The sequence below is a fragment of the Schistocerca americana genome, chromosome X (genome assembly GCF_021461395.2).
Source record: "Schistocerca americana isolate TAMUIC-IGC-003095 chromosome X, iqSchAmer2.1, whole genome shotgun sequence".
NCBI lineage: Eukaryota > Metazoa > Arthropoda > Insecta > Orthoptera > Acrididae > Schistocerca > Schistocerca americana.
Genome location: NC_060130.1, coordinates 612929275 through 612943192, shown reverse-complemented (window position 1 = coordinate 612943192; position 13918 = coordinate 612929275). Strand labels below are relative to the sequence as shown.

At 38.6% G+C, this 13918-nt stretch overlaps 1 protein-coding gene across 1 annotated transcript in view; it reads right to left on the bottom strand.

Moving 5' to 3' along the window:
- Positions 1 to 9936: 9936 nt before the first annotated feature.
- Positions 9937 to 13918, bottom strand: part of LOC124555023 (phosphatidylinositol 4-phosphate 5-kinase type-1 alpha) — a 319011-nt gene continuing 315029 nt past the window's right edge. The window contains exon 18 of the mRNA XM_047128774.1: positions 9937 to 11087. Within this exon, the coding sequence (XP_046984730.1) occupies positions 11076 to 11087 (12 nt within the window). The 3' untranslated portion in view covers positions 9937 to 11075. The remainder of the gene's footprint in view (positions 11088 to 13918) is intronic.

Here is a 13918-nt window from a genome sequence, read left to right as displayed (position 1 = left end):
TACGCCACCCCACATGATAACAGGTACATTACTGTCTCAGCATTGCTATACCAATTCTTATGCCATTTACTGTAGAAAATGCATAGCACAAACGCTGACTTTAATGCAATCTACATATACCGACTGGCTTCAGTTCAGCCCCATGTTCACAGTCGTCACATATGTAATGTTGGTTTTACAATTGCATATTTGACTGCCATGAACTTGGTCCTGTACTACATATAAATTGCATTAAAGTGAGCACTTGTGTTACACATTTCCTGCAGTATAAGTATGTTGATGTCTGCCTAGACAAGATGTCTTACACCATGTGTTCACTGCTCTTTTTGGTTGGCATCGTTACTGAAATAGCACTGATAGCTTTTCCCATTTTGTATAATAATGCAATATTTCAAACCAATGCAAATTTTATGAATAAAAATCACTCTTTTTTTAAAAAAAGTTTTATCTAAAAACGAATGCCCTCAGACTGCATGTCAATTGAATGGATAAACACCAATAGGCTTTGAAATCCATGGGTTTTACTCTCCGAGGAAAGCTGAAGGAGGTTAGAATAATAGGTTGTAACCACCTACAGGCCACTAGACAGACCAAGGAAAACATGGATAGATGGAATCCATGAGTACTTGCTACAGATTGGTATACAGAGTGACTGGCAGCAGATAGGAGGAAACAGAATCTAGTGGAAGAAGAGCCTTGCTGCTGTGTGCGGTCCTCTTGGCCTGATTGTGTAACAGTATTTTAGCTGGTAGCTAACCAAGTGAGTGTTAAACCAAAAATCAAAAAGGTTCTGGTTTTACTCTTCTGTTATGTAGTACATCTTTCATCATTCACCTCTGGCAATGATTTGTATATGTTAAATATGCCAGGAAAATGTAGTTCCCTCTATAACTTGCTCAAAAAACCAGTTTAAAGGTCAGAGAAAGTAAAAACAACCTACTACAGCGTAACCATCCTTAATCTTCATGAAGTCTTTAAAATGAAAATAGTTTCATCTGATCATATTTCAAATAAACTGCTTAAAAGAAGTTCGCACCAGCAGTATATCTACGAACATTTGTGGGTTTAAATTCATGGGGAGAAACAAATGAAAGAATAAGTCTTATGAAACTAAAAAAAGAAAATACTAAGCTGTGGTATAAAAAAATTAACAATAATCAAAACATAACCAAGTCTTTCAAAAGTGTACACCCTTCGACACCTGTGAAATCAAAATCTGTTGCTGGATGACATTCAATAATGTGTTGCTGCTCTAGCCTGTCCCACTCTTCAATGGCGATGGTCTTCAGATCATAAAATGTGTGAAGAGGGTTCCAACTGGTGCCAAGCATACTAAACCATGTTCATGTCAGTTCAGTTGATTCCTTTCTCCTGGAAGGAAGCATTCAAGACGTAGGCACAGTGTGCTCATGCAGTATCATCTTGGAAGACTCCAGGGCTCGATACTGAAGAGAGGTGTCCACCATCTTTACATGATACTTGCCCAAAATATGACTGATGAACTTCCCTGCTGAGACTGCGGAACTTCAGATTGCTAGAGACATAAGTAAGTATGTGGCTATCTCCATACTCTTCTACGACAATCGTCAGGTGTTGGAGAAATCATCAGTGAATGCTGTGCCAATAATACATGTTTTCTCAGGCATTCCCATGCTCACGTTATTCACAGATTGTGATGTTGGGGTGTTTGCATTGATGTTTGTAATGGATGCTGAAAGGAAAAATTGATCGTGTGAACATGGAGGCCTCCTGCCTGAGTTGACACAGTCCTCCTAGTTGCCTCCAAAACAGCATCATGCAGTTCTGTTGCATTTTTCTCTGGTTAAAAACGAGCTACAATTTGTGGGTAGCGGTCATCAGCTGGTGGTATTAACCATGGCCGAATCTTACATGACTGATTTTCAATGTTTTCTCTCTTATGATAGTATCAGAATGTTTTAATTATGTTGCTGTGGTGTAACCCAATCAGGCTAGTAATTTCTTTTGTTGACAAGCCTTCTAGCCATAAAAGTACAATGTGTGCACAGTCTAGGCTTGAACTGACTCTTTCAGAAATGTTGACAGACTGAACAATGTACAAAAGCAGCACTGGAACAGATTTGGTAGTAATCAGCTGCTCTACAATAGCAAAATCATCTGCAAGAGCAACACCACCAACAGCAACTTGCTTTACTTCAGCAACACCTACAGCATACAACATCGAAAATAACTCTCCAGTTCTCCAGAATGAGATTTTCACTCAGCAGCGGAGTATGCACTGATATGAAACTTCCTGGCAGATTAAATCTGTGTGTCGGACCAAGACTCGAACTCGGGGCCTTTGCCTTTCGCGGGCTCTAGTGTTCTAGTTCTGCAAGGTTCGCAGGAGAGCTTCTGTGAAGTTTGGAAGGTAGGAGATGAGGTACTGGCAGACGTAAAGCTATGAGGATGGGGTGAAAGTCATGTTTGGGTAGCTCAGATGGTAGAGCACTTGCCCGCGAAAGGCAAAGGTCCCGAGTTCGAGTCTCGGTCCAGTACACAGTTTCAATCTGCCAGGAAGTTTCTCCAGTTCTCGTTCCATTTAATGAAGTTGCAGAGGAATGGGAGTCTACTCGTGGTAGTAATCTGTGACCTTCAGATTGAATCCACTAGGGCAGCACTGTGCATTTTTCTGGTCTTGGTTCTCTTTTGCATAAATTGTTTCCAGCTGATGAGCCTCACATGTCCTTTCCCAAAATTTGCAAGAGACTGTTCTCCCATATTGCTACACAAACTCATGCTGCAGCCACTAGTTTAGACTTGTACTGGTGACAGAAATTGCTACTGGAACAGTGCAGAGCTTGGGTACACCTTTCACATGGCTTAGCCATCATTGTCACATTGGAGGGTAGTGCAGTTTGCAACAGATGAGATGGTTCCCTCTGCAGCTACTGAGCGAGATGGTACAGTAGTAATAAACTGAAACAGACTAGGGGCTTTCTGTGTTTTCCATAAAATAACTTAAGGAAAATGCTAGGATTGCTGCTTTGAAAAGGTCACAGCTGATTTCTTTATCATCTAAGCTTGGCTTCGTCTGTAATGACCTACTCATCATCAGCAGCACATTAAATCTGAATCATTCTTCCTTCTTTCCATGCTCTACAGCTTTTGGACCCATTCTTGATAAGTGTTTGAAATATTACGTCTCAGCAGAACAGCACTAACAAGATAAGACATATGCGGAGACATTCCAGCTGTCACTATGTCGGCCGTGGCTACCTCTGTTAACAGATTTTGCCTCATACAAGCCAAGCTTGCCTCAATAGCTGAACCCAGCGGGAGGAGGAGGAGGAGGAGGAGCAGGAGGAGCAGGAGTGGCAGCAGCAGCAGCAGCAGCAACAACAACAACAACAACAACAACAACAACAACAACAACAAGTCATAAAGGTATTTCTCAACGTCACTCCCCCTTTGAGTGACAAATTTCAGTAATGGCACATTCATTTTCCCATTCCTGTTTACTATCCTGTCCCAACTTACACAATATTCCTGGCACACCATACAGTGGAAAGTCCTGAACCAGCTTTGTTGACAGAAACACAAACACCCACAAACCATTGGTAGGAGCCAATGTCAACCTCCTCCAAAAGGGGAACAGTAGAGCCCTGCTACAGACAGCATTTAACAGCAACATCAGTTCTGTTCCGGCTGCTGCTAACAGAAACACAGAGAAGGCTCAATATGCATCACTCCAGCAACAGTGGTCAGGGCTGTCCCTGCATATGTGACAGGGAGCTGTAGGCTCAACAGGCCCCTAGCCACCTCATGTACAGACACAGCAGACAACAGCTTGCCAACCAAGAGGCAACACATCTGACCCCACCTGAAAGCTTCAGATTTTCCCAACCAAATTGCAGCTGCTCTTTCTTATACATTGGTCACACTTGAGCTCAGCAGAACTAATACAGTACCCTCACATTACCAGCAGAAGTGGGTGCCAATAGTCCTCAATCCAATAAGCAACAGAGCACATATAAAACACTGGGGCAGAGCACATATAAAACACTGGAGCTGATGAAATAGATCTCTCCCAAGTAGAGGTGTAGACAAGATCCGCCCTTTCATTGCCCCTTACAACAGCTGGTACAAATTAGAATGGGGTGGTTGGGAGGGGTGGTGGTGGTGGTGGTGGTGGTGGTGGTGGTGATACAAAGACAGCAAGGGTGGCCACATATTGATACAGGAGGCAAGGATGACAATCACCGCTACCTCTCAAGTAAGGTGATCGAAGTTGTACTGTCCCAACAGCCACAGCAAACACCAGTCATGCCTCATTTTAGTGCACCTGCTCCAGCCCTGAAGCCGAGGCCACTGCTACAACTTCAACATAGCTGTTTATACAAACAGCTCTGGACAAATATTGCTCTACGTGCTTGCACATGAACATGTGTGGGCTTAGATTTGAGGAAAGTTTAACAGAGTACCCATTTCAAATTACACTTGCAAATGGCATACAATAAGCATATAACAATTTCATCTGTTTCAATGAAAGTGCTGTTTACCATTCCATTTTCTTTTGGACTGTACTATCATACCTACAGCAACAAGAACTAAATTGGCCTTATAAATGTAAAACAAGAGACAGGTTATTACTAGAAGATAGGAAGATTAGGGTTTCATGTCCCAGGAGTTGTGCATAATACTCACCTATAGTGGCCATAAACTCTTAATTCCCTTAGATAAGTGTTACAATTTTTAAATGCTGACCAAGAGTACTTGTGAAAACTAACTGCTCAGCAATGTTCAGACACTTTTACAACCAATCAAGCCAACATCATACACTGAAATGTTAGTATGGATGAGACATATTTTCAGTACTTCAGGCCAGTAAAACAGCAATGAAAACTGTACATGGAAGCCAGTGAACATTAATTAAAATGAGGGAAGTTAATTTTATCAGCTATAAAATATTAATAGCCAGTGTATTGTGAGAAGCAAAGGTAATGTATGTAATTGTTAATCTACTAAACAGTAAAATAATAACTGCCAAGCTATGTTATTCTTCAGGACCAGGTGTCTCACCTGGACTGCAAAGGGTTGGGGTAGGCGGCAGTTCCATCAGGACAATGAAAGGTGATTAGGCAATGGTAAATCTGATGAGTATGAAGGACAAAATGTTGGAATATCAGTCCTGTCTATCAGACAGGGTGCCTTTCAATTTACACTTATTCATATATCTAAAGACATTTACAGCGGAAAAATATTTGGAGCTTCATGAAGAGGTTATGACCACCATAGATGAGTATTATGCACACCTCTCAGAAATTCACTTCAGAGGTGGAACCTACTCACTGAAAAACATTGGACACATGTCCAATGTTTCTTCACTGCTGCTACACACACACACACACACACACACACACACACACACACACACACACACACCACCTAACAACACACTCTAGCACCACCACTGGCTCCCAATCTATGCATACTTACTGGTTGTAGTATTTTTATTAACTGAAACCTAAAGTATGCAAACCAACACTGGTCTTTGTAACAACAGACTTCGTTGTTGATATGAAAGGCTTTAGGAAAGTAGCAGATTGGCTTTAACACCTTTTTCATCCTAGAGGATGGGATACATTGCACACTCGTAATCGCTTGTAACTTCGTCTCTTCAATGAACATCAGACATTCTATACTCCAAACTAGGTGCTTTCTTGGGTAATTAATACATGTGGACAAAGCAATGCACTGAATAACTGATTTGTAGGCGGCTCGACATCTAATGAACTTCATCTTACCTCTGCACACTATTGCTATGTTCCCAAATGTTGACAATGGAATCAGCACATTAGATCATCTTTCCCTTCCTGTTGCAGCTTCATTCAGTCCAGATGCAATATGTCCCTACAGCTGCCTACACCTTCGCATATATATATATATATATATATAGGATCACTTTTTTGAAACCTCATAATTCACACACATTGCCATGGTGAAGTTTGAAATTTGGCTCAAAGGTGCATACAACCTTACTCTGTAATGATGCAAGAGCTTGGCACCCTGTGATGTCACTCTCATGCTTGATGATGCTTCAAACAGCAATGAGTTAACATATGTGAAAGAAAGGCCACAGCTCAGAAGTTCATGTGACATGTAATGAGGGTTAATGATGTCATGTTCGCATCAAATTTCACCACAATTCTGCCCAGTGCCACAGTGGACATGTCACACAATGCGAAGGTCATCACACCCCCTTTTGCCTACATTTCACCCCTCTGTGATGGGGATCAGAACTGTGGCTCCCAGCACTGAAATAATGCAGTTTTCTTATGAGCTGCCCGGAAAAACATTCCAGACACATTGACACTCAGAATGGTATAAAAAGGTCACAGGGGGTGACATAAAGGGTGTCAATTAAACCACCCCTTTCCCTGGGGCATTGATTCCCACACATTTCACAGTTGAAAATGACAGTTTGCAGTCTGATGAGTGACAGGAAGATGTTCTTCACAACCTTTGACACTGGTGAAACCCTCGGGCATTTCAAACCATCTCTAAGGATACAATGGGGTTGCACCCCTGTTGAATGTGATCATACCCATTTGGAGAGCAGTGTGACCACTAATGATCACTATTTTTTGCTCTAATGTACAGGTTGAAACCACTAGGGACCATTCAAAACCATTCAATAAACTTTGAAGGTGATCTGAAACAGTACTGCTACTTTGTGTTGTTCTATGGTGTGACCACAGGCGGATGCAACATGTGCTTGAATAAAATAGCAAAGCATCCCCCTAACACCCCTCAGTTTGGCGTAACCTTCGGTGGCACCCACCCACCTTTATTGAGAATTTTAAAAATTACCTGTACAGACAGAAGCCACAATGAGAGTCTCAAATGCCTGCAGGCAGGTTTCACTGCTGTTCTTTCACCACCAATCTGATGCTCCAGCGCTCGATAGTATGCCATCTGGAATTTGAGTGTGCCAACGTGGTTTCCAGTCTGCAAGCGCCTACGACTTCATAAGAGGTTCTGTCTGTAAAAAATCTCAATAAAGGTGGGCGGGTGCCACTGATGATTCTGTCAAATGGGGAATGGGTGGGGGGGGGGGGGGGTTAGAGGGGCCTTTTGCCATTTTATTCACACGTGTCCATGTCGCACACCCATGTGATCACACCACAGGGTGACACAAAGTGAGAGTGCTTAAAAAGCGTAAGCCCCCTTTTCTGCTTCAGTCCCTACTGGTTCTAACCTGTACACGAGAGCAAAATTTGCAGCCACAGTGCATTCCAAATGGGTGCAATGAAATGCCCGTGAGTGTCACCAGTGTCAAAGATTGTGAGTGATGTCTTTCTGTTGCTCATCACACTGTAAACTGTCATTTTCAACTGCAAAATGTATGGGAATCAATGACCTAGGGAAAGGGGTGGTTTCATTGATGCCCTTTACGGCACTCCCTGTGGCCTTTTCATGCCGATTCTGAGTGGTGGTGAGGCTGGAATATTTTTTGTGGCCACTCATACAAAAACTGTACGATTTCGATGCTAGGCATCACAGTTCTGATTTCCATCGCACAGGTGTCAAGAGAAGGGGCAAAATGTGGATGGGTAAGAGGGCGTGCAATGACTTTCCCATCATGCAATGTCCACTGTGGCATTGGACAGAACCGTAGTGAAATTTGATACCAATGTGACATCGTTAATGCACATTACACATCACTTGAATTTCTGAGCTGTGGCCTTTTTTTGCATATGTTGACACCTTGTTGTTTGAAGCATCGTTGAGCCTGAGGGTGATGCCGCAGAGGTGCCACACCTTTGCACTATTACAGAACATGGTTGTGTGCATCTTTGATCCAAATTTTAAACTGACGCATCACAATGGGTGGGGAATTATGGGGTTTTGAAAAAGTGATCCTTTAATTATGTTGCACAGTTTACTTGTGGCATAGTCTTCTTCAAGTTAAACGGCACTTAACAACTTCCTTACTGAAGAGCTTGCTATCTCAAATAGGAACTTAGAATTACATAGCCTCTTGATTGATTTCAGTGATCCTGCAACACTTTCTATTTTTAATAGATATAGAAAGATGATAGTTTCTCTCAAGTTCCTTCTTCTGTTTTGACCACAATGAAAATATCATTTACCACAATATGTGGGCAATTATTACAATTATTTCCACTATATTTGAATGAATTCTTTGATGAAGTAGTCACATGAAGATTCTTTGTTTGTTTGGGTATTATTACTGTCCAGAGGCCTACTCCAGGAAGCAAAGAAGGAAGGAAGGAATATTATTGTTTAACACCCCATCGAGACTGATGTCAGCGAGCATAAGCTCACTCTAAGCAAGGATAGTGAAGGAACTCAGCCATGCCCATTCAAAGGAACGACTCCAAAATTTGCCTTAGCAATTTAGGGAAATCACGTAAAACTTAAAGCATGATGGCTGGATGGGGATTTGAACTGCCATCGCCCTGAATGTGAGTTTAGTGTACTAACCACTGTGCTACCTCACTCAGTGGTTGACTCAACCTGCTGGGAGTGATTGTGACTACTGTAGGATTCAGTGATGTCCCACAAGCAGCTAGGAAAATAAAGGATGATCGAGAGTCTCACATCACCTCCAGAAGTCTAATATATCTGTAATATGAGAGGTGCCCCAGAAGTTATTGGTTAGTGACTATTTTGTTTCTACAGCCATCCAACCCACTGGAAAGTAGAAAACCAGTGCATTGCATGGTGGTTGACGGCAAGAGTTTATCATTAAGGAAGACGAGTATTGCTCACCAACCTCAGCTTGTAAACCCTGTATTCTAATCCTTACACAGCAAAGACTGGCCAAGTTCCCTCTGATGCTTGCCAGTTAGAATGATCTAGGCACTGTTGTGGCTTATCAAAATCCATGGATGTGACAAATTTCATTCTCTACCCCCTCCCCTCCCCCACTCTACCTTCCCCTGTCAGCTGAGAGAGAGACTCTCACTAGGAGCAAAATGCCAGACTACTAGAAGCTAGAAGTCATAGTACATTAGCAGACCAAATTTTGTAGTTATTTGAAACTTCCAAAACTTGGGAAGTGTTATTAACTTCTTAACATTTTTATGGTGTCATTGTTTTTTATATGATCTGCTGCACATTCACATCACCCATGTACATGCTTAAAACATAAATTTTAACAACAGTAACTGCTTTACCCACATCATGATGCACACGAACTTGATTCAATTGCTATTAAACGATAATTTATTTTTAGTTAATATGGCATTCTCACTGTCACCAAATTTAATCTAACACAAAAACTATGCAGTTGATGAGTACTGTTTTTAGCTATTCTGTAAATCTGTTGCCTTTATAACTGTTTTGTAAATCTGTTGCCTTTGTAACTCAATATTAAGTCCCATCATTTGCCACTGAAGATATTGTCTTTTAGGGGAACACTTAAGCATATTATGTGGTAACATAGTGCTAGTAACATGAGCTGATTATTTTCTATAGCAAAAGTAGCTTGAATGTTGCTCTAACTCATACACAAGACTTTCTATAAAATCTGCAAACACTCATAAAACTTTAAATGTAACTTGTTACAATGGTAACAGAGCCCAAGTATAGCAGTGAAAATTAACACAATGGTGTCCTGAAAAATAGATGTTCATAATGCACACATACCATTAGAAGAGGATGTGCATGAAAGGCAGATATGTGCCTAAAGAACGGGTATAAAAATTAGGTCATTATTGAAAATCACAATAATGAAGTAAGTGTTTTGGAAGTGCAATGATCATATATGCATACTTACAAGATCACTATACTTGGACTATAGTATACAATACTTCATTCTTCAAAACGTTACTGATTACTTCCTTGTGACATTCATTTGTAACTGGTAACAGAAATGAGTTTCTCAAAATGGAAGGTATTTGCAAAGTTTTGGACAACACTGACGGTAACACTATAAAAACAAGAAAATGTATATTGTCTCACAAATTTGTATTTTGAAAACATTAAATTGTGTTTCCAAACACATACTTATACATATAATTACTCGCTTCCAAGCCATAGTGTGTAATGTCAGATTGGTAGTGTGTATGTGTGCACAAAGATTTGTAATAAATAACTGTCATATGAACATCACACACACACACACACACACACACACACACACACACACACACACACAGATATACAGACATAAAACACTAAATAACAAATCTATTCAGCATATTACTATTTGAAAGAAAAATCACAATAATGGAATGTTTTCTTAACTTACATTCACATGACAAGATATATTTTATCACACACTGCAAGCCACCACTCACCTGACAGTCATCTAAATGAAATAAGAAAGCTGATTTTGTACTTTGCTTTGAATTTTTGAAGGCCTGTTACATTTGTCTGCCATCACTAAAATTTAATGGAGAGAACAAACTGATCATGCAATGATTGTGGCTTACACTCAGTCATTACATCTCTTCTGCTTTACCCATTGTGGTCTGAGATTCTAATAAAATAGTCAATTTAGCATCCAGACAGTGAAAATATGTTTCACTTATTTTTAAAGAATAAACTAACTTGTGACCAATATTTCAGCTTATGAGAACATACCTGCTTTATCCTAGCTTTAATTAATATTATCTTGAGAATGCTTTTTGAGTTTCAGCATAAAATGCAACGAGGCAGTTGCAAAAAAAGTTAGTAAAAGTGGACACACGCAAACTTTATAACATTTACTTCTTGGAGGTTTCATAGACATCATGAGACTAATACTGGTAACTTAATTTTCCTTTTCATTATTTAAGAATTATAAAAATAAATTCTTATCTACAATAAACTGCAGTGCAAGAAATTTATATGAAATACAATATACTTAATCAACTGCGCACTCTTATGCACAGTTATTCTATGCTTACATATTATGGTAACATAAGCTATAATTTCAATCTTAGTGGGAAGAGCATGAAACTTCACAGGAACTTATTTGCAAATATACTTGCACAAACTGCACAAGTTTTGACTTGGGAATGAGACACAGACCACAAAGACAGAAAATGCAAGAAAGAACATTTCCTTTCATAACCCCTGCACTGTGGATGATGCACCCTGTCTTACAGGTGAGTCTGAAATGTCAAAAGAAAAACAAGTTAGAATTTAAATAGCTACAAGCTTCACATACATCCAGCAAAAATTTAATTTTTGCCCCCAATTTCTTTTTTTTATGAGACATTAAAGACTGATGAAAATGAAAATATTTAAATTAGCTGTAGATGCACGCAGTACTATAATACGCATCTGTTTATCAAAATGGTGCAACTTAAAGTATGTAAGCAGCTTGAAGAAACCAAATACAATTTGGTACTGAACCTACGGTTTTCAGTAGAACAAGTTCATATGAGAACTGAAAGACTGAAGCCATTTCTAATCCAGTCATGTGACTCTCTCCTCCCCCCATACCCCATCTTTCCGCATACAGTTATTTGCGTCTTTGATCTGTAATGCAAATACACAAACTAAAGCAATAAAATGACTGCAGAAACAGCACTTAAAATATTCTAAGCTGGAGGTGTCACTTCTATGAGGAAGTTGAATTTTCATTACATAATTATCTTTTACACACAAATAAAAAACTAAGAATGTATAATACTTGTGACAGTAAAAAATTTCATCTGCCCACTGGTTCTACCTGTATGTTTGGTCAATGTTTGAAGTAATGAAAATAGATTTGTTGCCAATGCAAGTATAGTTAAAATTAAATTAAGATCACAAAGATAATAACCAGTATTTTGCAAGTACTTATTGCAGTATTAACACATGAGAGGGTTTGAATATACACTGGATTCGGTTTTAATAAGAATATCTGCAGCATAATTGTAGCCATCACCATATTATTCTCTTTCACCATCTAACCAACCACTACTACTGCAACAGATGGCAAAGCAAGCAGGCAATATAATTACGAGCCTTTATTATATCTGACTAATGCTCATACATTTCTATAAATGATCCAAATAAATTAAGTATGAAGTGTTAAAGGAACAATAATGATGGAAGATTAGATTACAGTTTTTGGAAGACCATGGAGATATCACCAACACAAGTGGTAAACTTTTTAAAAGACGCCAACTGTTGGAATGTTGCTATGTTGTATGACCAGTAACAAGGAAAGAAAATGGTGACAACAAAACATGGTAAATGCATGCATAGTGACAGTCTATGGTTCGTGAACCATGGAGAGAACATGAAATAATCCACTCTCAACAGCAACAAGAAAGACATATCAAGAAAGGGTGAGCACAAGTGACAATGTAAATATACATAATTTTCTCAAAAAATAAAATGCTCTAATGACAAACTTTAGTGATAAGCATACTATAATATGTTTTTCACTGTTTCTGCTAAGCTAACAGAAGGTTCTAGGATCATAGCAAGCAGGTATGGTATTTTGTACTGAAGTTTACTTTCTTTTGTATGTAATATATTCCTAAAATGAGAGCTCATGTTTGACACCACACACACACACACACACACACACACACACAATGAAAATCAGTTTTTTGTATAATATGTCAAACTTTGCACAAGTGTTAATGACCAACACACTTCCTTATGAACTTCTACTACATTAACACAATCTCTTCCTTCTTAGAAAGCTCTTAATTTAATAAGTTAATGAATGTGCCCTAAACAATATGGTTAGGTAAAACACAAACTGGCTACATTGTGTGACCTGAAACTGAGAGCACCTTCAATTTTTTTTAATGAAAAATTTCATATCTGCAGAGCAATATAAAGAAAAACAAATACATGCAGCATAGACATGATATGAAATGAGAGAGAAAACCATAATGTGATAATACCTCAAAGACCATATCATTTTATGTTGCAGAAGCATGGAGTAATTTCTGTTTATAAGAAATGTAAAATGTATTTTCGACTTATGAATAAATAAGTTATTTTTTCTAGAGGTGTAGTTAAAAACACATAATTTGGCTGCTCCTTGAAGAAGATGACTCTTCCTGTGTGTGTGTGTGTGTGTGTGTGTGTGTGGGCGCGTGTGGGGTATGGTAACAGCTACTGAACACATTAGCTAATAGAAAGAAAATAGGCCAAGAGCTACATTATAGTCAGCACTTATTTTCTCACATAGTGTCACTTCTGTAATATTCTTATAAATTTTATAAGTTAAATGAAAATATAGAACACAAATGTATGATAACTGCAATTGATTTTTAAATTTATTGCATGAAAGGGTTAACATGACACTGATGGCATACAGCTTTTACAATATGCAACAGTTATTATTTTTAATCAATTACTTATTGATCATAGAAAATATAAGTAGGTATAACACAGAAAGAAAATTCACAAAAGAAACAGGTACATGTTCAACATATTTGCAAATGGCTACAATTGGCTTTTATATAATTACCCTTTCAGAGAAATAATATCAGAAAATTCTTAGCCTATATAATCTCTTTCACAGTTAGTATATTGAATCATTACAATCTTAGATCATCAGTTTTCAAGATTACAGTATCTGAATGTATTAGGCAGATAGGTTTTCTTTACAACTATAATAACCATATTGAAAACCATCAATTTTGTGTATAATTTTGATCATGAAGATAAACCAGCAGAATAACACACACCTATCAACAAGCATGATAACAAGAACTATAGTTACAGTCGAAATCTTACTCGGAAACACTCAAGTTTCAAAAATGCCCACTGCTTCCTACTATCAAAATTTAGTTTCATCAATGACACTGTGAGGAAAAAGCATAAAAAAGTTTTGAGAATTCAAGAGGAGTTTCCTGCTTATGTGAATAATGTCTGATTGAATGGAAGACAGCACATAACAACTATGAAAACAAATTACTGTGCAAATATAAAACTTATCATTCTAAAAATGTGAAATTGTCAAGCTTGTGAGACACAAATAATAGAGAAA